General features: G+C 41.8%; 1 protein-coding gene across 1 annotated transcript in view; it reads right to left on the bottom strand.

Moving 5' to 3' along the window:
- Positions 1-25,498, bottom strand: part of PREP (prolyl endopeptidase) — a 199,451-nt gene that overhangs the window by 122,526 nt on the left and 51,427 nt on the right. The window contains exon 7 of the mRNA XM_075597539.1: positions 24,514-24,619. Coding sequence (XP_075453654.1) covers positions 24,514-24,619 — 106 coding nt within the window. The remainder of the gene's footprint in view (positions 1-24,513; positions 24,620-25,498) is intronic.

The raw sequence follows: 25,498 nt of genomic DNA on the forward strand, positions 1-25,498 counted from the left end.
GCTATAACGGGGTTAAGAGATATATATATACATACATATATATGTATATGTATATATATATATATACATACAACAACCTGCATATTTGTGGGACAATTAATAATCCAAATAAAAATAATTAATTAATAATACATATACCTGTCTTTCTTTTTAATATATATAGATTTTAAAGCTAGTCACAAGATTATACCTATTAATCACACTGCCAATTAGATCATTTTAGTTGTGTAGGTGGTGTCTTAGATCAATGCTCTTTTCTATTAGCAATAATCAATTAACTGCCAATCTGCATGCCAACACAGTCTGTCCACTAGGGGTTTGCATGAGTTAATCAGTCCAATGTAATAATTAAAAGCATGACAAGGCTTCTTTTAGTTTATAACTTTATTACTGCAGTGAAACAGCAGGGGGAATAACTGTTACAAAGAAATGTTTGAAAGCAATCAAACTTACACACTATTCATTACTACGTGATTTGCATCATATTAGTCATGCATATAGGCCATACCCCCTAATCAATATCTTTCACTAGTTTATTATTATTACCTTACATCAAACTAGATTTTTCCTCAGAGAAAATAATTGGTCTGCTTTTGTTCCGTCTCCTCATTATCGGGCCCAACCAAAATATATTACCCATCTTGACCTTGCTTCCCAGCTCTGATCCATCCTGATCTACCTTGCTTTTGCATTCCAAAACCCTACTGACATATCAATACCAACCAAGTGAGGGGCTCGCTAAAGTAAAAGATGTTAGAACAATAGCTAGTGTAAGCACATTTGTAACTAGAAATAACGCATACTGATCTAAAGCAAGGACTACAATAATAAAGAATAGCAGATATATCTATATAAGAGAAAAGTAATGTCTGGGGGACTGAATCATAAAAAACTAAAATACTTTACTTGCCATGGGGTGCACGTGGAAGGCGTCAAGTTTTTGGCACCAAATCGCCTCCTACTATCACTATAAAGAGCCAGTGCCAACTACACTGGGTTAGGAGCTTGACAAAGGGCTTTTATAATCCAAAATGTCGCCCATTTTACATTGTTTGCCAGATGGTATAATATAAATTTACATTTGATTATCATAAGGCAAGTGCTGCGGATTTCCTTTTCCCTTTATCTATGTAAGATACAATACGTGCTCAGTTACCGCTCTGCTATCCACAGGCCGAACAACTACGATTCTTGCCAACTGGTGGAGTTCCAAAGTCACAGCACTTTGTGGATCTAGAAAAAGGGCAATTGCTGTGACGGCCAATAAGTTATGAGACACCTTGTGTCATTACAACATTCTTTTTATTTATTTGGTAACCAATGACCATAACATGTTTACATTCCATGGCGAAGTACATTACTACTTCTATGCTATGAAGCCATAAATAACAAACAGTAGAATAATCTCTATTTTATTACAATTTAATAAAACAACTTAAAAGCAAATTAGAGTCTTCCTCCATGTGACATGTTTTGTCTAGACCTTTAAGTGTGCTGTACATCCAATTCATAGGATTTGACATTCTAGCATGGTACTTCATCGATTAAAGCTAAGACCTATTTATTGGCGAATGTCTTGTCAAAGATCACCCGAAATGTTAAGTAAAAAGATTGCTGGCTTGCTTCTTTGAAAAATGTCATTGGGAAACTCAAATGCAAATGCTAGACTTCAAAGTTACAGCTCCTCATTTTTTCTCCCAACGGTATGAAAAAAAGAGGATGAAAAATGTATGAAAGGTCATAGAGAGGCATCAAACCTATGAAATGTTAAGTATAGAGATAATGTGTGGATTACAAAGAATATTCAGCAGATGTTTACTTTTTCATTATTAATTTTTTTTGACACCTGTAAATTAAAGCAGTTGTGTAAATTTGTTGTAAACTAATAGAAAACATGAAGTTTAGCCCTTGAATGAATTTTCAAATTCAATCAAAATGGGTAATACACACACACACACACACACACACACACACACACACACACACACACACACACATACAATGAGTGTTTACCCTATTGAAAGTCTCTTGCTGCGGCGGTCTGTTCCCCCTGGCAATCTCCAGCTTTCGTTAAACTAAGTTTTCATATTAATAAAGAATATAATATTGAAAAATATATTTTTCTCCTTTGCATTATTTAAAGGACCACTCCTAGGTATGGAGTAGGGGGGTCTCCGGGGCAAAAGCATTGATTTTAATTCCAGGGACCCACTGCTTCCCGATATACTTACCTCCGTATGGGGTGCCGGTATCTTTCTGTCTTTTAAATGTCCCACGTCAAGTGACCCAATAGGAAGCCCCAAGGGAAGACGTCACAGCTTCCTATTGGCCTGCAGGACGCGGGAGCTTTAAAGACGCAATTTCTTTAGCTCCAAATAGCCCAGTCTGCGCTGCTACCGGCACCCCCTATGGAGGCAAATATCTCGGGAAGAGGGTGTCCCCAGAGCTGAAATTATCAGGGTTGAGATCTGGAGACCCCATTGCTTCAAACCTATTATAAAACAAAAAATGGTCCCTTGGAGAGCCTCTTTAATGGAGAACCGTCAAAAAAAACACATTGTGTAGGTTTGTCATCGACAGATGAATTTAAAGTTTTAGTAGATGTTATATTGGGGATATATTAAAGATGAGGCACTTTTGCTGCAGACATTTTCTCTTGCATCAATTTGTAAAACTAGCAGTAAAAGCATTTATTTCAGTCTCCAACACCTTCAGGACTGGTACATTTACATTCTTTTCTACATTAATGTTTTTGCCTCCGCATCTAACTGAGCTGTTCCAAGGTAAGATGCAAGCAATTATTACAATATTGGCAATACAGATTTGTGCCAGACGTTAACCATATAGCTGGGTTAAAAGATGCAGCAGCCCATTTGAGACTTGATATGAGTGACCATGTATGATCAAATTGAACTAATAATAGTGATTTTAAAAAAAAATGTTGCATCTATGATGTTGCCTAACAAAAACTTCAATACGCATTTAAATATTTTTTTAAAGGTTATCCTGGAACAGTTAGTAAGTGTTGGTTCTTTTTGTACTTTTGCTGCCTTAACTCTTTCCTTATCCTATTCTAACAGGGTGCTTAGCTGTGAGGCTCGTCAGTCAATCATCGAACCTAGTAACTGCTGTAGATGAAAAATTCTAAAAGGCAAAAACCGAACTTCCAAACTATTAAACATAATTCAGTTTGGTTCTGTGCGGAACTGCATCCTTACGGCCAAGACTAAATATGTTGGTGTGTTTTTTTTCTTTTTGAAGCAAAGTTGTGCAGTCATTTAATTGACTACAAAACCTCAACCATACCCACTTATTTGATCGAGAGAAAAAACTCCTGAACTTTGTTCGTCACTTTCCTGAATTGAGCATCATTTCCATCCTCTGGAATTTGAATTTACTGAAATTGTATTTTCAGGGCAAACCTGCATCATACAGTATCAACAATTCCTATTTCCATTCCATGCTCCCAAGTAGACCTATACGGTAACTAGCATGCAGTAAAGAATTTAATTTACCTCTTTACAGGCGAATGCATCCCTTAATTATATATTGCGGTTCTTTTATCCCCACCTCAAATAGAAATCTTTTGGTGGAGGTAAAGAGCTTAATAATTTCAGGTTTCATTTTGAGCAGTCAGTTGGTGCAATACACATTTACATACAGTACAGCAGCTGCCCATCATTGCTTATTTTGATCATAAATGACTGAATATCTGTAATTGCAATATAAATTAACACTTGCACTACTTGCCAACTAATGCAGTCAAGTGTCGTACTAATTTAGTTTTGTATTCCTATTTGAAAACTGGCCCGGGTCATCATCACATTATTTACTTAGTTGGTAAATGTGTATTACAATGTTGACCCTTTTTCATTATTTTGTGTTTCTATAAGGCATTGATTACCTCAGGCATTTGAGGGAGCTTTATGGAAGACGAAAAGTAGGCCAGCTAGAGAGCTGTGTATTAACCCTGGTCCCATATGCAGGTCAAATGCTCACAGGAGTGCCGTACATGGCAATTTACATATAGTTTGAACATCTACAAATCTGTGTGTGATTGTCATACATGCTGTTAGTAGTATTTCATTGCATACGAAACAGCGCCAGTGTTTTCTACGTTTATCAGGTACTACGGTTGCAAACCTCTTCCCCACTTTCTCCAACCTCCAGCCTTTCTGATTCCATCCTCCCATCTCACTTTGGTCATCTAGATTTTTTCATTTCCCTTTGAATCTAGCTGACTACCATCTTTGTCCAACGATGGTCATTTCTCCTTGTGATATGTTCAGACGCTTCGGACAAATTGGCAGTGGGCCGAAGTATTTTCGCATTTAGTGTCCAAGTTTCACATCAATACGTGAGCACAGGCAGACTGGTCGAAAACGTTCCTCTTGAGGGACAGTGGAAGGTTCCCTTGATAGATTGTCTTGTTTCTTCCAAATTTTCTCCATCCCAACTTCATTCTCCTACTATATTAATATAAAATTATAAAAAAAACGTAGCGCTTTACAGAGACATTTTGAAGACACAGTCCCTGCCCCGTAGAGCTTACAATCTATGTTTTTGGTGCCTGAGGCACAGGGAGATAAAGTGACTTGCCAAAGGTCACAAGGAGCCGACACCGGGAATTGAACCAGGTTCCCCTGCTTCAAGCTCAGTGCCAGAGTCAGTGTCTTGACTCATTGAGCCCCTCCTTCATCCAATCTTACTGATTTCCTAAAAATAAAATAAAAATAATAACCACACCCATTGCTATTTGCCAGTCAAGGTAGACATAGGCTCGATGTCTTCTAGTTGCATTTCTTCTATCTCTGCAGAGTTTACACATTAGTTTAACATCACTTTAGTCTTGCTGAGATTCATATGGAGGCCCACTTTCTTACATGCTTCAACAAGTACTTTGATTTGTTGTTGGAGGTCTACTGCACGTGAGGCAAAAATAATGCCATCTTTCCAATCTGATATCTTGAACAATTATTCAAGTGTTGCTGTGAAAAGCTTTGGTGACATGGTGTCTCACTGCCTTGCTTGCATCTTAATGTCATTCAATGGTTCAGGTGGCACGCTCTTAAATGTTTTATAGATCAATGTATGCTTCTTCAAAATGTCTTAATGCATTGAGAAGCACTGAGGTGTGTAGACAGAATCAAATGGTTTTTCGTGATCGGAGAATCCTAAGGGAAGCGGTAGATCGTAATCATTACGTTGGGAAATCACTTCTTGTATGACTTGATGTGGTTCAATATGGCGTATCGACTGAAATCCCGCTTGTTCTCTGGGGGACTTTGAGGATCTATTGCAGCCGATTAGCGAGTATCTTCGTAAAATCTTGTACACTGGCGACACACTTTATTCGAGCTCGGCTAGTCCCACGAATTCGGGTATACCCGGGTGTATTGAGGTTTGTGACTGTTTTCTGCCCGAGTGCATTGAGGTATTTTCCAAGCAGGGATTGAAGCATTTTATTCCCGCTGGCTGCAAAACTGCACAGTATATATATTTATACTGCATTACAATTCATGAATTTATGCCATCTGGTAGACACGCGAAGCATTGCAGCCTATTAAATCCTAATCATTATCATTTAACAGATCAGCCGCCCGTCAGCCAGGCATGAACCCAGGCTGGGAAGGCAAACACAACGGGGCTTGTCAGAGGTGAGGAGCGGCGCATTCCAGGTATCTGCCAGGTACATACTGGGTATTTGCTCGAATAAAGTGTGTCGGTGCAGTAAGTGATTTGAAGTAGACTGGTCTGTAGTTCTTGAAGTCTTCTTGAGAATAACTTTGTCATTGCTCCATTATTCTGGAATTTCATTGCTCCATTCTGGAATTTTATTGCTCCATTATTCTGGAATTTCATCGCTCCATTATTCTGGAATTTCATTGCTCCATTATTCTGGAATTTCATTGCTCCATTATTCTGGAATTTCCGTTTTTCAAGCAGCATGCAAATAGATTTGCAAGAAATTTCTCTACTTCTTTCCCAGCTTCTTAAAAGGTTTTAGTTGTGATTCCATCTTCCCCAGGAGCCCTCTCATTCTTCATGGATTTTATTGCTTTTGCCACTTCATTTTGCAGGACGCATGGTACATCATTGATAGTTTCTTCTTGCTCGTCTCCTGCTGTTTCTGTGTTTTCATATAGAAGTACTCAACTCTCTTTATAAGTGCACAGTCTTTTATTGTTGATCCATATAGTCTTGTTGAGTGCATTGATTTGCTTCTTTCCAATCATAAGTCACTGCAGCGGTTTTTTTTTAGGTGTCCCTCATATATATATGTATGATACATACACACAGTATAAATATATATATTTTTGTTTTTTAAATAGTCTACACAAAACTTAGAAAAAAACACTTTCACAGCTGGTTGGAATTGTTTTGGATACGACAAATGGTCTAAGACAACAGTGCCATATACATAAATCAGATATGCACAGGATCAAAAAGTTGACTAGCATTTTCATCCCACCCAGGGTAGATAAGATAAGTACCAATTCTATGTAGGCAATACATGTGAAACCTGTGCTTAAAAAAGGTACTATATAAGAAGTATGATCTCCAGCCCCTCTCTCTCAACACACCTGAAATGGCCCAAGGCGGAAAGCCCTAAGAAAAAAAGGAAAGTGTAGTGCTGCGCTAATCTAAATATTCGTGAACCAAATTGGTTAATGAATAAAATAAACCACATCTAAACAAAATAGTGATGTGAAAATAAGTGAAGGCCGCCAATAACAAGGTAGCTCTGGCTACCCTAGCCAGATGAAGATCACAAAACAAAAAAAGTTAAGCAACGGCGCCAAATAGATTGAATTGAATGTGCATCAGAAACATCATAAATAATCAAATGGTGTAACAAATAAATGATACCAGTGATGTAAGTCCTTGATTAGGTGTCCATAGCGAATGATAATAGAAGTCCAAAGTCACTTGGATCCAATTAGAGATGAGCAGGTGATCAGCACATAAAAGAGAACAAAAATACATAGTGTAATACTGTAATGAACCAGCAATGGCTAAGGGGTATAGGGAATGGTGAGTTCCCTAATGAAGTGTAGGCAAGAAGGTGAGATGAACTAAAATAACATTTATTAAAAAAAGATGATTAAAAAAGGCTCCTCTCCTCACGGTGACAGACAAAAATTGGAATCCGACTTACAAGATTGCAGTAGGACATGCGCAGTGTAACGTGATAAGATCACAAGGGTAGGCACTTCCCGCTGACAGGAACCGTCTCCAGTATCCCAACGCTTCGTCCTCCAGTCCCGCTGGAGTACGTTGATCTCCTGGCGTGGTACGCTGCCCAGTGGGAAGTCCTACTTCCCTTCTCCTTACTCTGGATCGCCCAAATCTCTCGGATGTCCGCATGGGCGTCCGCAGGAGGGGGCAAGGGGGGACGCTTGCCCCCCCCTGGATCCACGGCCGCCAACAGCGGGGGACAGAGGGCACTGGCGTGACAGGATTTAGCGCGCTCACGATGTGCAAGGAAGCACGCGCGTCTCTGCAAAAAAAACCAAAAACCTCCCTTGTCTCCTGATTGGCTGGCGCGTGTTGGCACGCTGCCAGGAATTATTTTTTTTTTGCCCTCGCAAGCTCTATCTGAGCTTGCATAGCGAGGCCCGCACTTTCTTGCATGGAGCAAGTCAGGTGACTACTGCTCCATGCCACTCTCGCTTCCCCCTTGTCCTCCTGCTCTGATTCCCCCCGTTCTGATTCCCCCCCCTGCTCCGGTCCCCCTTTCCCGTTCCGATTCCCCCCTCCCATTCCGATTCCCCCCTGCTCCGGCCCCCCCCCCCCCCTGCTCCGGTCCCCCCCCGTTCTGATTCCCCCCCTGCTCCGGCCCCCCCGTTCCGTTCCCCCCCCCCCTGCTCCGATTCCCCCTTGTTGCGAGTGTCTGAGTTTGTGTGCGAGTGTGAGAGAGAGTGTGTGAGAGAGAGTGTGTGAGAGAGAGAGTGTGTGAGAGAGTGTGTGAGAGAGTGTGTGAGAGAGAGTGTGTGTGAGAGTGTGTGAGAGAGAGTGTGTGAGAGAGAGTGTGTGAGAGAGAGTGTGTGAGAGAGAGAGTGTGAGAGAGAGAGTGTGAGAGAGAGTGTGTGAGAGAGAGTGTGTGAGAGAGAGTGTGTGAGAGAGAGTGTGTGAGAGAGAGTGTGTGAGAGAGAGTGTGTGAGAGAGAGTGTGTGAGAGAGAGTGTGTGAGAGAGAGTGTGTGAGAGAGAGTGTGTGAGAGAGAGTGTGAGAGTGAGAGGTGAGAGAGTGAGAGTGTGAGAGAGAGAGAGTGTGAGAGAGAGTGAGAGTGTGAGAGAGTGAGAGTGAGAGTGTGTGTGTATGATTAGGGGGGCAGGGAATGAATGTGAGGAGGGCGGATTCAGGGAGTGGGTTTGAGTCAGAGGGGGATAATTGATGGAGGGGGGAGAGTGAGGAGACAGGGGGTGTAATAGAGAAAGTGAGGAAGAGAGGGGTGAGGGGGGAGAGTGAATGAAGAAGAGAGGGGGTAAGAAAGAGATGGGGCTACACCTTGGGACTATCTGCATTAGAGTGGCACCAGACAAGGTGTGTGTGTGTGTGTGTGTGTGTGTGTGTGTGTGTGTGTGTGTGTGTGTGTGTGTGTGTGTGTGTGTGAGAGAGAGTCTGAGAGTGAGAGAGGGATTCTGAAGGGGAGGGAGTCTGAGGGGGGGGGAGTCTGAGAGAGTCTGAAGGGGAGAGAGTGTCTGAGGGGGGGGAAGTCTGAGAGGGAGAGCCTGAGAGGGAGAGCCTGAGAGGGAGAGCCTGAGAGGGAAAGTGTCTGAGGGGAGGGGAGTCTGAGAGAGTCTGAGAGGGAGAGTCTGAGAGAGTCTGAGGGGGAGAGTGTGTCTGGGGGGGGGGGGGGAGAGTCTGAGGAGAGGGAGAGTCTGAGAGAGTCTGAGAGGGAGAGTCTGAGAGGGAGAGTCTGAGAGGGAGGGTGTGTGTGTGTTTGTGTCTGTCTGTGAATGAATACAGACACCAACCCACAGTCAGTCAGTCACCCACCCCGTCACCCACACAACCCCCACACCCACTCTCTCTCTCTGTCTAGTTAAAATTATGCCCCCCCCCCCCTGAAAACATTTCTGCGGACGCCCATGAATGTCCGTCAGCTGCTCTCGCGAGTAGCGTGGATGACACGGACAGGAACCGGATGTGACGTATCGGCACTGGGGAATCACTGACGTTGAAAACGAAGGAGACCACGTAATCTCTGCACAGTCTGTACACACGTGGGAGTAGGGGCAAACGCTGCCCTACGTGTTTCACGGATCCCTCTGCTTCTTCAGGGGCATGTTCAATGGGAGTAGGATTAAATTATGATTTAAATAGTCCCATCATTTATCACAACAGCTGGTAAACGTGATAACATTTAAGCATGATTAAAAAGAACATCTAAATAACACCTAACTTGCCAGTTTATCTAAAACAAATATATTGTTAACCTTTAATGAATTAATGTACTTAAAATAAGCATTCTAACAGTAATGTTTCACGTGTTGAAACATATATAAATATGTCAATATGTGTTTACCAATTCCAAAGAACATTAGAAAATAGATACACTCATTATTTAAGCTGATGTATATAATCAGCAAAGTTGGATTCCAATTTTTGTCTGTCACCGTGAGGAGAGGAGCTGTTTTTAATCATCTTTTTTTAATAAATGTTATTTTAGTTCATCTCACCTTCTTGCCTACACTTCATTAGGGAACTCACCATTCCCTATACCCCTTAACCATTGCTGATTCATTACAGTATTACACTATGTATTTTTGTTCTCTTTTATGTGCTGATCACCTGCTCATCTCTAATTGGATCCAAGTGACTTTGGACTTCTATTATCATTCACTATGGACACCTAATCAAGGACTTACATCACTGGTATCATTTATTTGTTACACCATTTGATTATTTATGATGTTTCTGATGCACATTCAATTCAATCTATTTGGCGCCATTGGGTAACTTTCTTTTGGAAAGCTCTAAGAGCCTGCACGTTCTACACCCCCTCTGCGCAGGACCAGCAGACCAACGTGCAAAGGGTTAAAGCAAGGACACAGGTTGTTGAAAATAGTCATCCTCTCGGCTAGAAGGTTTACTGCTTTCTGGAGGTTACAACAGAATCCCAGCACAGCTGAATTTCATTCCATCTCCAGCCTCTCTCTCTGAATACAACCTGGCCCTGCCCATGCCGGAAGCCAAAGGGTGCATGCTGTTAGCTCCCTTCACCTGACAATACCCCAAACTGGAAAAAAGGCAGCTTCATGTTAAATAATAACTTAAGACCCCTCTCAGCTTTGGACTACTGTTACATTGCTCTCCTTTATTTACATCTGCTGTCTCTTACACTTTTGCCTCTACCCCTGGCTCCCACGCTTTCTCCCCTAAACCCTACTTCATCATATCCCATGTTCTATCGTCATCTCCTTTCTGTTGTAGTCATCAACTATCTGCTTCTCACATCCCATCACCATCACTTAAATACATCCAGCATCTCTCCCTCTCATACTCTCTCTTCCTCTCCTTACTTATACGCCTACTCTGTGGTGACATCCGATAATCCGGGCACTATCCACAAACCAATCCTTTCATGTCCCCCACCCTACCCCAAAGTCTCCATGCACTGACAATCACTCCAACCTTACCCCCATTACACCTCTACATTTCCTTTGCTCTATGGAATACAGTCTGTCTACAATAAATTTACAGCAGTCCATAACTTATTTATTTCCAACTCTCTCAACCTCCTAGCCATTATAGAAACCTGTTTCACCCTCCTCCGACGCCGCCTCCACTGCTCTCTTACATAGTAGTCTTTCCCTTAGCCACACACCCAGACCACATACTGTAATAAACGAGTAGGCATACTACTTTCCCCACGTTGCACATTTCACATCATATTCCCCTTTCCCTCTGTGTTGCGGTCATATATCACCGCCTGGACCAACACCTCAATTTCTTGACAAATTTGCTGCCTGGCTTCCTCCCTTTATCTTCTGACACCTACTGTCATCATTGGAGACTAACATTCCTCTTCACAATACGAATGCCACTTCAGCTGCCCATTTTCTCTACTTAACCTCCTCATCCTGGTCTCTCTCAGTGGACCACCTCTCCTACTCCCTGCATTGGACATTCCCTTGACCTGGTTTTCTCCCATTTGTGCTCAGTCTCTAATTTATCTAACACTCCCTTCCTTCTCTGTAATCCTAATCTCCTAACCTTTAGCCTCACTCTACCCTCCCCAACAGGACATACTTGAAAACGAGAGGCAACTCTCCATGTATTACTGTCTGATAAAACATTTTGTAAATAAACACCGCCTACTTACACACACAGAAATTTACATGCACTCGACCCCCTCCAATTCCCTCCAATTTTTCAATAACTTTACAACCTCTCCTTTCCTGCTCCAACCTTGCAACCTCTCTATGTAAAACAGTATGCTTTTATCAGCGTTAGATAACACACCTCCTGCCACCACACATCATTCCCAAAAATTTAAGCCACAACCATGGCACACAAACTTTACCCGCTACCTCCAAAAGCACTCATGTACTGCTGAACATTTCTGGAGGAAAACACTCAAAGTCAGATTACCTACACTATTCATATACTGTTGCGCCGAGTTTATTATGACCTTTACCCGGTCTCGGCCACAACAGATACCGGGCACGCGCCGAGGTGTCCCGGGCGCGCGCCGGAGCCTCGGAGGATCGGTCCTCCCATCGGGGCTTCCCCCTCCCCTCTCCGGGTCCCCCGGAGCCCCCCACCGCATCCCCCACATTAGGAGCAACCCAGGGCTCCCTCGGGGAGCCCTGGGCACGCGCGGCGTGCGCGCACGCTCCCGATGAAGCGTGACCGCGCATCGTTGACGCGCTGCACGCCGAGGGAAAGCATGAGCCAGCCGGGAAACCTCCCGGCTTGCGGCTCCAGCCCACTTCAAATAAAGTGTGCCGCCTCTGTACTCCTCCAATAACACTGCCCTTACCCTTGCCAAGCAAATTTACTTTTCTTCTCTCATACTAACTCTGCCCTCTAACCCTCAAGGTCCATTTTCCACATTTAATTCCCTTCTCTGCCCAACTGCAACGTTCGCCACTTCCGCCCTCACGGGCCGAGACTGTGCCACAGATAAGATTGTGTCCGTCAGACATACCATCTCTTCATGTCAGGGTCCACACACATCAAGTAACTCCCTTCTCACACCTAAAGCCACTCTCAGCTCATGTTTCCCCTGTGACTGAGGGTGAGGTATACGTGCTCCTCATTTCACCCTACAACCTGCCCCCTTGATACTATTCCCTCTGCTCCCCTCTCTGACACCAAGTCCCATCTTCCTTATACACATACACTCTTATTCTAAAGAAATCCTCTCTTGACCAAACCTACCCAACTCTCTTCTCCCCTTTGCCTCCAAGCTACTTGAGCAGCTTGTATACAAGTGGTTGACTCACTTTCTATCCTCCAACTCTGTACAATCTGGTTTCCATCCTCTACACTCCACCGAGACAGCAATAATAAAAGTGGCCAATATGCAGCCCCCAAGAAAATAAACTATGATGACGACATCCGCCGACATCACCAGAGAGATGGACAGCATGGAGCAGGGCACCTATGAAAGCAGTGGACACGGGTCACCATGCTGCTGGGGAAAAAAAGACTGTACATGCAATCAAGATTTTAGCTGGCAATTGTAACTGTATGTTGTCTTTATTTTATGTTTTTAATGCTTCTAGTGTCCTTTTCGATTACAAGAGGTCTGGAACTTTCCCTTGAAGAAGCACCATACCACTATTGAATTAGGACTCTCTATTAAAGATTTAGAGGAGTGATCTCCTGTTCCTTTGAAAAAGCATGGACAATTAGGATTTCTGTTTGTGAGCGGAATAAGTTTTTTTCAGTTGTAGATGCAAGTGGCCAATTACCTACTCACTGCCAAGGGTAAGGGTCACTCCCCCCTTCCAATTCTCTTTGACACTGTTGATTCCTCCCCCCTTTCTCCTGCACACTCTCCATTTGCCTCTGTGATGTAGCCCTCTCCAGGTTCACAGCCTTTCAGTGTTTCCTTCTCTGGAGTCTCCTCCTCTTCACTGTCTGTTGGGTCCCACAAGGCTCTGTCCTTGGTTTTCAGCTCTTCACTCTATACCGCTTTTCTTTGTGAATGAAAACAAATCTTTTGGCGTTCAGCATCATCTCTATGCTGATGACACCCAACTTTACCTCTACTCCCCTTACATGTCCCATCCTCTCACCATCTGTCTCAGCAATCTCGTCATGGATGTCCCGTTATCTGAATCTTAACATGTCCAAAACAGAATAAATATCTTTCCCCATTCCACTGCCACCCCCACACTCTTCCTCACCGTCAATAATACCACAATCTCATACACATCCAGAGCCCACTCCCTAGGAGTCATCTTTGAATCTTCCCTCTCCTTCATCCCTCACATTCAATCCCTGACCACCCTTTTCTAACTCATGGATAACTAAAATCCTAATTCACTCACTCATCTTGTCCCACCTTGACTACTGCAACCTTCTCCAAGTTGGCATTCCCCTTGTCCACCTATCCCAATTCCAATCCAAACAAAATGTAAAATGTAGAATGTTAGTCTACCTCACTCACCACTCCACTTGTGCTGCACCACTACGCAAAGCCCTATACAAGGTTCCCATATCTTCTAGAATCAAATTAAAAAATCCTAGTCCTGATTTACAAAGCTCTCAATTATGCTACCATCCCATCCCTTACATCTCAACCTTCATTCATCCTCAAGTATATTCCTAAACACCCAGTACTTTCTGCCCATGACATCCACCCTTTCTTCCTATCTTATTACCTCAGCTCTCCCCCGCCTACAAGACTTCTCCCGTACTGCTCCCTCTCTCTGGAATCCCTACCACCACACCTCACCCAGCTTTCAGACATTTAAAAACTCCTGAAAAAGCATATCTGGCATACCCCACACATCCACCCTCTTCCCCCCCATCATCCCTATTGGGAACAACTGTGCAGCTGAACTAAATTCCACGCTATCCAACAACCCCTAACATCCCCACCCCCAAACATTAACACAGCAGTGCGCAAACTGGGGGGCGCGAGACTGCTGGCGGGGGGTGCGGGGTTTACAGAGGCCCCGCGCGCTTCCCGAAGGCATTTAAATTAAGTGCCGGGGGAGCTGCAGGGCTTCTGTAAACCGTCACTTACCTAGGCTCCGGCGGCTTCCTTCCTGCGTCGCCATGGCAACGCGGCATCAAAATGACACCGCGAGGTCATACGACGTCACATTGCTGTGGCAACGTGACGTCATGACAACGGAGCGCAGGTGAGTGGGGGTTAGGGGGGGCGCGGGAGTGAGGGGACCGCCGGTAGGGGGGCGCAGGGAAAAATGTTTGCGCCCCCCTGCATTAACAGAACCAGCTATGAAGCTGGACCATAACTCCATCCTGAGGCATACTCTGTTTCACAATGAGCAGCTACTTTACCTTTAGTTTCAAAATTGCCCCCTATTCCATCTAAATTGTAAGATCTCACAAGTAGGGCCCTCATTACCTTTAGTATTTCTTTGCGCCTGTTTGTCCTTATTTGATATGTAGTATACATATCTCTGTACCTCGCTGCAGAATATGTGCGTGCTTTACAAATTAGCGAAAACAATATATTAAAAATAACATTCATCACCACCCCACAAATGTACTTTATTTTATGCATGCAATAAATATTAGATCCAAGACACACAGTATTTGATACTGTAAAAACAATATACTCATCTTTCTGGTTCTTTTGCTGGTTAGCAATTGATTAAAGGTTCTGTAAGTAAATTCTACATCTTCAGAATCAGACTGTATAAATTTAACTTTACAACATAATTAACTAAAGGAAAGCAATGCAGACTACATGCAACATACAGAGGTCAATCATGAGCTATGGTTAGTTTAACAGTGGAACACATTAATCACATCAGTGCTGGATCTGTTTGCCACGCACAATTGTCATAAGTCACGTCAGCAGTGAACATTAATAGCTTTCTTTTGAAGTAGTAGTAGGTGAGAGATGACACTGCATAGTGCAGTGCATAGAAAATCAAGTATGTTAAGAATTTGGAACTCTTGCTTAGAATCCGGAGTAATGATGTTGGGATGCTCAAATTGTTGCAAAACTAGCATTCTGTTGTGTGTGTGTTGGGGGGGGGGGCTATTGTTGCAGCTTTTGAAAAAGGTAAATTGAAATGTAATTATGCCATTTTTGCTACTTCTTATAAAAAATTCTGTTAAAAATAACAAGGTAAGGCAACAAATATATAACCTTCCCATGTCTCATGTGGCCATACCAAAAAGAATTTGCAATACTTTTACTTTTTCCACCGATAAAGAAAATATGATAAGTTTGCGGTGTTTTGGAACAGTTGCAAAAAGTACACACATTTGTTGTCAGGGGCTATACAATATATACCACACTTAAATCTCCACTCATGCAACTTTCAACACATTTTAAACTCATTATACACAACCCAACATTAGCAATAAAATTACTGTCCACACACTGTAGTAAATTAAGAACCATTTATTACTTTTTACATTGTCCATGTAAAAACCATTAAATACAAATATGGCAACAAGTAATATGCAAGCATACCAGATTGTTTTTACTGATAGAAAATGAATATAATTCCGACCACCTATCTTAGATGTAATAGAATATTTATAAATGTGTAATGGATTCTGAGTAAATAATTCAGTGGTTTTGGTAGTGAGATGTCTCATTTTTTTTTATGTTTTCTGTTTGTTTTTCTACCTTATTGAAAACTGAGATTTAAAATAAAAACAGTTCCCGACAGTCACCAAGGAAGTAAAAAATTCATAATGTAAAACATCAGCAGGGATAAAAGCCAATTTTGTCCTTTAATGGAATTTTAATGTCCCAATTTTTGGCATAGAATAAAGGCACCAGAGTAAATTATTTCATGTCAAATTAGAAATCTCTGAGCAAGCAGAAGTCACACGGTGCCTTATTCACCTGGAAATATCTCAAATGTAAAGATGCAATTCAAGGCGACAGATATTTTTGTGTGTGAATTATTATTTTTATTTTTTTAAATAGGACTGAAGTAGGGGGTCTCCAGACCCGAAACCCTTTTTTTCAGCTCCCGGCACCCCCTTGCTTCCGGAGATACTTACCTGCGAATTAGGTCCCGGTAGCCACTTTCCTCGGCTGCCAGGGTTCACAATATGTCCACTGTTCAGAGATTTCAGGCCCTGCAGGCCAATAGGAAGCTGTGACATCATCAGTGCGGTTTCCTATTGGCCCATGGGACGCGGGACTGTCAAACCTGAATGCCCTGCTAGTTGATCCTGAGCAGCTACTTCGGAGGCAAGTATGTCTGGAAGTAAGGTGTCCCCCGAGCAAAAATTATGGGATTCAGCTCTGGAGACCCCCTGCTTCAATTCTGTATTTAAAAAAAAAAAAACATTCAAAAATATTTGCTGTCTTGGATTACTCAATTAAGGTGCCAGAAGAAACAAACCCGCAGCAAGAAAAGTGCACTTCCATGTCACGTTCAAGGAGAATGCATGTGTGTACATATTTTTACACAGACAATATCTATCTATAGATCTATCCAAATGAATATCAACAAGTGATGTTCAACAAATGTGTCAAGTCTACAAAAGGTTGAAATAAATCGAATACAACTAGAAGTCGAAGACTAGGTCTTCCTTGGCCGGCAAATAATGAATGGGGAACCTTTTGACTGAAATCAATAGGAGAATGAAGATGCGATAGAGCGCATTTAGAAGAAACAAGACGGGACTAAATCAGCGAAACAGAAAGGAATCCCAGAAACTACACAAAATGGGGGCTCTCACGGAAGTGAGCAAAAATATCACAATACACTTTATTAATATGCGAACAATGAGGGGGACGAACACAATAAAAGTCTAAACACACACAGTCACAGGGGGTAGTGACTCTTCACTGATGGGCAGAATGAATGCTAAACAAGCCAAAATAAACCTGCTAATGAGTAGAATAAATGCTAGGCAGGGTAATATGAACCTACAGAGCCGTAAATCACAGAGGGGTAACCCAAGGTCCCATCCTGAGATTTGGATGGCTGTACCAAAGAAAAGTGCACAAACTATTGGTATCCTAGATAGGAAAGCACACCATAAAGTGGGAATCCCCAACCTTGCCAGGATTGTATAGATTTAAGCAGAGCAATATATGTATCTACACCTCATACTGGTACACATAAAAAAAAAAAACTAACTAACTAACTCAAAGTGGCGCGTGTACTAGACAAAAAAAAAAAAGAACACACTGTATAGTAAATGTATCAGTAAGTACCTGTGTGGACAGTAAAAAAAGGTCATCATTGTAGAACCCAGATCTTATAGCAATATATCTGCTCAACAAAATATGGGACCAAAGATGTTTATAATCAACAGTTCAATGAAAAAAACAAAGTCCCACAATTACTATCATGAATAAATACACTGGTTGCCCTATAAGGCAGTTTTTCACTGCAAAATCATTGGTGTTTTTAAAAAAAACAGCCCCGGTTTTTCCAAAGATAGCACATCAGATTTCCTAATCTGCATATGTACAGTACCACCTCCTTCAAAATCCTGTCCATAAGTTCTGTTAGCAATAGTATGCAGGTAATCAAATGAAGGCTAAGGCTGAGTCCATAGACATTTCTCCCGTGCGGAGGCGCGCGGAGGGTGAGGGAAAGCAGGTGGTTTCCCTGGCCTTAATATGCGCGCGTCGTCCGGGGGCATGTCTATGGGCGGGCCAGTGACGTCACGGAGCTGGTTCGCCCTCATTGGGCGAACCGCTCACTTGACCGGCCCTCCACTCCCCTCAGCGCGTAAATGAATTTTTTTTTTGACTGCTACGCCTTTGCATGCCTGCGGAAGCGTGCGCGAGCCCCTGCTAAAGCCACTCTCATTGCAGCTGCAGGGCCTCACTGGCAAGCGTGAGCGTGGCTCAGCGCCTAAGCGCTGACCATGGCCGCGGCCTAAAACAGCAGAAATCCGTTCAACACGTTACATTTGACATGCCAGCCTCCTAAACTACATTTCAACCTGCAATGGTTTAGCATTAAAGCTGCAGTTCAGTCAATATCCTGCATGTGTGGTTTTTTTAATAAATCAGTTCTGTAGTAAGAATTTTCTGTTTTTAAAAAAACAACTTTGAAAGACCAATTTTCTTGTATTCTATTTTAACAACCATTTGCTAAGGCACTGCCCCTTCATGTCCTGTCACAAGCCCTGGCACACCCCTTTGTAAGCCCTGCCCTCCCTCTAGCACATGTCAGTGCAGGAGTGCTCATGAATATTCATGAGCTTCCACTGACTGACAGAAGCAGAAGAAAAACAGATCCCTTCACTAATGATGTCACCAAATTTCGCTGATCAATACATGGAGAACGAATTGACCTGCAGCTATACAGTTCTTTAGGTAATTAGAGATTGCACACATGAAACTATTGAAGTAAAAAAATAAATTAAAAAAAAAAAAGACTGAACTGCAGCTTTAATGAAACAATAAACACCTTGTCTTCAACAACAAACATATGCACACCCCTTCAAAAGCTTACTGATTGTTTTCATAATTTGTTGTAAATTATAATATATCAAAGTGAATTATCTTTAACTGTCATGCATGAGTCCCCGTTTACACCAAGGTATACAGTGGTGAGAAGAAGAAGAAAAAAACAAGATTGTGACCCGCAATGATAAATACAGAAATTCCATTCGTTTTTCCATGATAACCTTCATGAATCAAGAAGTCTTTTCTTAAATATCCCATAGGGTTTATATTAACCGATTCCATGTCTTTTGAAACAAAATGAAGTATAAATTAGACCAGCGGTGCGCAAATGGGGGGGGCGCGAGATCTTTTTTGGGGGGAGCGGGCGGTTGCAGAGGTCCCGCGCTCTCCCCCAAGGCATTTAAATTAAATGCCGGGGGACCGTACGAGGCCTCTGCAACCTGTACTTACCAGTATTCTGCCGGCTTCAGCACGCGTGACCATGGTAACGCAGAGTCAAATGATGCCGCGGGGTCATGTGACGTCACGGTTACTATGGTAACGTGACGTCAAACGACCCCGCCAGTCACGTGACGTCAAACAACCCCTGCGTCATTTGACGCCGCCAGAGGTAAGAAGGGGGGCGGCCAACGGAGAAGGTAAGGCAGGGGGGGGGGGCACCACAAGCAAAGTGCACGCCCCTGAATTAGACAAACAATGATTCATTAAGAGTCAGGGTATGTGAAAAAGTAAGTGAAACCCTGGTTTTATCAGCTAAATTAAAGGGGATAATTAGAATCAGGTGTTTAAATAATTAGGCAGATCTTCAGATGTGAGTTTGGGAGACCCCATCCTTTATAAAATATCAGAAACTTTGAGTTTGGTCTTCACTATACAGGTGTGTTGAAACATGTCATGCCATGATCAAAAGAAATCTCTAAGGACCTCAGAAAAGCAGTTGATGCTCATCCATCTAAAAACAGTTACATGGCTCAATTACCAGTCAAAGACTGAACATGAATGGTGTTCATGAAAGGATAGCCAGGAGGAAACCACTGCTCTCTAAAAAGAACATTGCTGCCCGTCTGAAGTTCACCAAAGACCACATAGACTTCTGGGACAATATTCTCTGGACACTTTTTGGCCCCAACAAGAAACGTTAGGTTTAGCGAAAACTAAACACTGCATTTAAAAGAACCTCATCCCAACTGTCAAGCATGGTGGTGGAAGTGTGATGGTTTGGGGCTGCTTTGTTGCCTCAGTACCTGGACGGCTTGTCATCATTGACACAACCATGAATTCTGCATTGTATCAGAAGATTCAAGAAGAGAAAGTCAGGCCATTTGTCCATGAGCTGAAGCAAAAGTGGGTCATGCAGCAAGACAATGATCCTAAACATACAAACAGATCTACAAAAGAATGGCTGCACAAGAAGAAATTCCACATTTTAGAATGGCCTAGTCAAAGTCAAGTCAAAGTCAAATGAGAGAGGAAACTTAATTTGAAATCTTTTTTCTCTAACAGGGCCTCTGGATTGCAGTTTCAACAGCAGCAGCACCAGCAGCCACAAAACACTCAGGTATCCACAATGGATATGCAGGTATGTAAACTAAAATCCAAATTCATTCCGCCATCACTAAATCCCAGTGTACAGGCTTTTATGAATCTGGTTAAAGCAGATGTTAATGACATCTTCAGAAGAAAGCATCACACATACCATAACCTTACCTTAAAAGAAAAGGAGTGTATAAATAATTTGGCGAATAACCCTCGTGTCAATTAAAAGAGCTGACAAGGGGGGAGCACTGGTGCTGCAGAATTATGCAAATTATAGAATGGAGGCTCTCAGGCAACTTGAGGACACCAATTGCTATACGTTATTGGCGAGAGATCCGACTGCCTCTTATCAAAGAGAGGTTGTGGAGATTCTAAATATGGGACTAAGTAATGCATGGGTCTCGGAATCAGAATGTTTGACAATGGTCAATCCGAGACGTCCTGTATTATATTTATTACCCAAAGTCCACAAGAGTCTTCACAACCCCCCAGGATTCCTATAATTTCGGCAACTTGTTCTATCAATCAGCCGTTGGCTATTTTTGTAGATCAATTTTTACAACCACTTGTCATAAAGGGCAAATCATATGTAAAAGACACATATGATTTTTTGAGCAAACTCAAAGCACTTCCGATACAGGATAAAAACATTCTGCTGGTCACCATGGATGTGACCACTTTATACACTATTATTCCCCATGAGGAAGGTGTGAATGCAGTGAGAAAGGCGCTCGAAAAAGAACATATTACACGGCCACCCATAGATTTTATTCTCTTATTGTTGTATTTCATTTTGCATAAAAATTATTTTAAATATGAGAAAAAAAGTCTATCTTCAAATCATGGGTACGGCGATGGGCAATAATGTCGTCCCCTCTTATGCAAATCTATATATGGCTGATTTTGAGACTAAATATATTTATAACACTGTATACTTTGACAAAATTATTTTTTACTGTCGTTACATAGATCTGTTTTTTATCTGGGATGGAACGGATGAACAGCTTATAGATTTCTTTACATACTTAGATAGGCTCCCGACCCCAGTTCGATTTACTAACAACTGGAGTCCCACCCAGAAATCCTTTTTAGATGTACTCATCACTTATGATGGGCACAGTTTTAACACAGATCTCTATCGGAAACCTACAGATCGCAATGCAACACTTCACGCATCAAGCTTCCATCCAGAACCTCTCAAGGCAATGTTGCCGTTCTCTCAGAAAATAAGGGCTACAAAGATTGTTTGTAGACCTGAAAAATTAAAATAGACTTTAACAGATATCAAACAGAGGTTTGTCTCACGAGGGCACAAACCGTCCGATATTGATAAAGCACTTAGCATGGAGGTTCAAGCGGTGAAACGTGATAAAGGAACAGAAAGGATCAATATAGTCAGCAAGTATACTACAGCCAGTAAACAAATTAAAAACAGTATCTGCAAACATTGGAGGGTTCTTCAAGCTGATGCCCTACTAGGCCCAATATGCAGTGAGCCCCCACGATTTGCGTATCAGAGAGGTCAAAATCTAAAAGACATACTCATTAGAGCAAGTGATGATAAACATCTTGCAGCACCACACACTGAGTGTACAAAAACCAGGATGTTTTAAGTGCTTTGGATGCTCTGTGTGCAATAGCCTTACCACAGGAGATGTATTCTGTCACCCAAGGAGTGGCCAAAAATACAAAATTAAAAGTAGAATTATGTGTATTTCCACGAAAACCATTTATGTCATTAAATGTCCTTGTGGGCTGCTTTATGTAGGAAAGACAAGCCGCATGCTTAAGACAAGGTTTATAGAGCATCGCAGCAAAATTAATGGTAAGAAGGAAGAGACTGTACTTATCACGCATTGCACAGATCACAAACATACAGTGGCTTCATTGAAGATCATGGGGATAGAATCAGTAGATATATCAACTCCAGGTTCAGAGATGGATATAGCATTACTTCAGAGAGAAGCCTTCTGGACGTACACACTTGATACAGTCTCCCCTAGGGGACTTGATGATTATCTGTCCCTTAATTGTTTTCTCAATAGCCGCTAAACTGTTTTTTGATTTTGCATTTAATGTGAATTTCTCTTCCACAGTATACATTCATTGTTGCTGCTGCTGCTGCTGTTCTTAAACAACCTAAGTCATGAAAGAAATTAACAATCCATATTTTAAATCTTTTATTTAGGCTATAGTGCCACTATATTTATGTATTCACATTGACTAAACTCTCTCCTCTCTTCATTACTCCACACAGATCTGATGTTTCATCCACAAGGCAGATTAAGCCCCTCTTCCCCCTGGTATCACAGCCTAACAATCACACTGAAATGCGGACGCATTGCGCATGTGCGAGAAACGGCATAACCAGCTAAGGAGACAGAGATGATCTGAGCCTGTCATTGATGACATCATCGAAACTCCGGAAACATCGCGAGACTACGGGACGACGGAGGAGCAACATCCAGAGGAGCAGAGGGAGTACGTCAGCGTGACCCTATGCCTGTTCAGGCAGCCGGATCGGACCACGCAGAGGGACCGGATGATGATGTCATCGCGCAGGAACCATCTGATGAAGTCAGCGCGACTGGACCGGAATGCATACCGCATGGAGGATCAAGATTCTGACCATCATTTGATTACTGGGGGGTAATTGGTGTTAAGTGTTTTCACCTGGGTGTTTTGACTATTTATACTGGACATTTTTGTAGTCTCTGCAAGCCAGTCACTTGATAAAGTCCCCTAGGAGGGATGAAACGTTGAGTTTTTTGTGCTGAATACATTTTTCTAAAGAAATCCGAAGTTGCCCTGGATCATTCTACTTTGCTTCTAGTCAAAGTCCGGACATAAACCCCATCAAAATGTTGCGACAGGATCTGAAGCGAGCTGTCCATGCAAGGAAGCCCTCAAATGTTGCTGAGTCAAAGCAGTTCGGTAAGGAGGAAAGGGCCACAGTTCCCCAAAACCAATGTGAGAGACTGGCCAGCAGACACAGGAAATGATTAGTTGAAGTAATTGCTGCTCAAGGGGGTGCCACCAGGAACTGAATCTAAAGCTTCACAAACTTTTTCACAGATGATGTTTTTGTGTAATTTGTTTGATCATGATATCATTATCTATTATTAGGACTTCGATTAAGATCTAATAACATTTATGGGGTATACACACTTTCTCTCCACAGTAAAGTAGCATAGCAAATGTTCTCTCATGCACAAATATAGTTCTCACACCTTGTACATTATCCCACATATATAAATCCCTTTCTTCAGCCGATGCTAAACAGTCATTTTGGGATTTCCTACAAACCTTGGTGGGCTAGGAGATTTTTTACTGTGATGAAAACCAGCCCCACATTTACAAGACTCGAAGAACTCAAAGCAGCTGGAATTTTCTGACCCTTTCCTTTTTTTTTTTTTTAATGGTGTTATACAAGTTTACTTATTAACCCAACTAATTGCACAGAAGAAAACAGGCTATTTAACACCACTTGTTCAGCTAAGTTTGCTGCAGTAAGAGAAAAAACAACAGAACGATCATTAGGCAACAGTTATCAGAGGCCACTGTTTGAGAACCTCTGATTTGCAGAATAATACAGATGGCACATTTTAAAGCTGGGAACTCATTGGGTTCAGAAAAAAGGGGCTGCTCTGCAGGTACTGTGTTCTAAATGATTTAAAAGTCGTATGATACTCCAACTGCTGATTTTATGTTGTACTGGAATGGAAGTGTGAATGAAGACACTGTAAGATACATAAATGTGTCCCGGGCCTACAGAAAGAAATCTTTAATAAACAGCTGATTACAATCCGTTCAAGTAACATAGTTACGTAGTACTTACATAGTAGATGAAGTTGAAAAAAGACGTACGTCCCTAAAGTTCAACCTATGCTATATTTAGACGACAGATACTTTATCCTATATCCGTACTTACAGTATATTGATCCAGAGGAAGGCAAACAAAAAAACCCAGAGTCATATCATTCAATGATATCTCATAAGGGGAAAAATAAATTCCTTCCTGACTCCAAGAATTGGCAATCGGATTAATACCTGGATCAACATCCTTACCATGTTAACTTATTTGGTATATCCCTGTATACCTTTCCTTTCTAAAAATATGTCCAACCTTTTTTTTTTTTAACAAATCTATTGTATCTGCCATCACAGTCTCCATGGTTAATGAATTCCACATTTTAACTGCCCTTAATTCAATTCAAGAATGTATAACATTACAAATATATAATTCAATATGTTTTGATCATGAAAAAGGGAAAATATGTCATTGCATCCAATTTTGACACTTAAAACTCTATGCCAAAACTCAGAATGTTACAAAATGCCAACACGCCTCAAGGTTTCATTTCCAAAGTTGTACATCAGTAACAAGACACAGGAAATGTAAAACACCGAGCAACTCACCAGTTATGCCGTTTGTCTCCTTTTGCAGATCGCAGTACCACAGTCTGTTTACTGGATCACAGCCCTGCCGGATGGACAGCAAGACATATCGACCATCCTCAGAGACCTAAAGGAGATTATAAGTGGGGTGAAAAGGACTGTCTGTATAAACATTGCATTCCAGCTTTAGCATATTAAATCTTTTAGCCTAGGTAGCCAGCTCACAAATATATGTACCTTTACTTTCAATTTCTCATTTTAAAATCGCCTACTTTGCGGTCAACTCATCCCTCAATTTTCAATTGCAGAGAAACACAGTTGTACAATTGTTTCCTGGAGGACCACTTAAAAGTAGCCAAAGGGGTGATTTTTTCAAAGGAATGTTAAATAGTTCAATGCAATCCACAGAAAATGTGCAAAGACCACACCATTCTGGCATTATTTACTTAGGATTTCTTAAACAGTCCTTAGAAAAACGCCATGCATAGTGTATATTTGTGCAATATACTAGTTGTTTTTCTTTTTTGAGGAAAACATTGGTGAAGAGATCATGATAGATTTTATATATATATATATATATATATATATATATATATATATATATACATACACACACATATACATATATATATATACATACACATACATACATACATGTAGAGGTATCAGTACCGTGTTAGCCGAGCTTCAATAATCAAAAAATAAATAGATGATACCGTTCTGTGGCTAACGAAAGGCTTTTATTTGTGCGAGCTTTCGAGATACACTGATCTCTTCTTCCGGCGATGTTACAATGAATGAAGCAAGCAAAAACTATACTATAAACAGTGTCTATTGGAATGTTATCTGTGCTGGTCCTTCCCCCGTTGTGGATGTGTTTTATGGCTGGAGGTGTCAAAAGGTTCCTGAAAGCAAGTGATGAAAGAGTGTCCATTTGTATGAGTGTGAATAAAAATGAATGGAGAGCCCACAGTATATACAGTGCTTTACAAAAGGTGTGTGTGGA

This window comes from Ascaphus truei, chromosome 4 (genome assembly GCF_040206685.1).
Source record: "Ascaphus truei isolate aAscTru1 chromosome 4, aAscTru1.hap1, whole genome shotgun sequence".
Classification (NCBI taxonomy): Eukaryota; Metazoa; Chordata; class Amphibia; order Anura; family Ascaphidae; genus Ascaphus; species Ascaphus truei.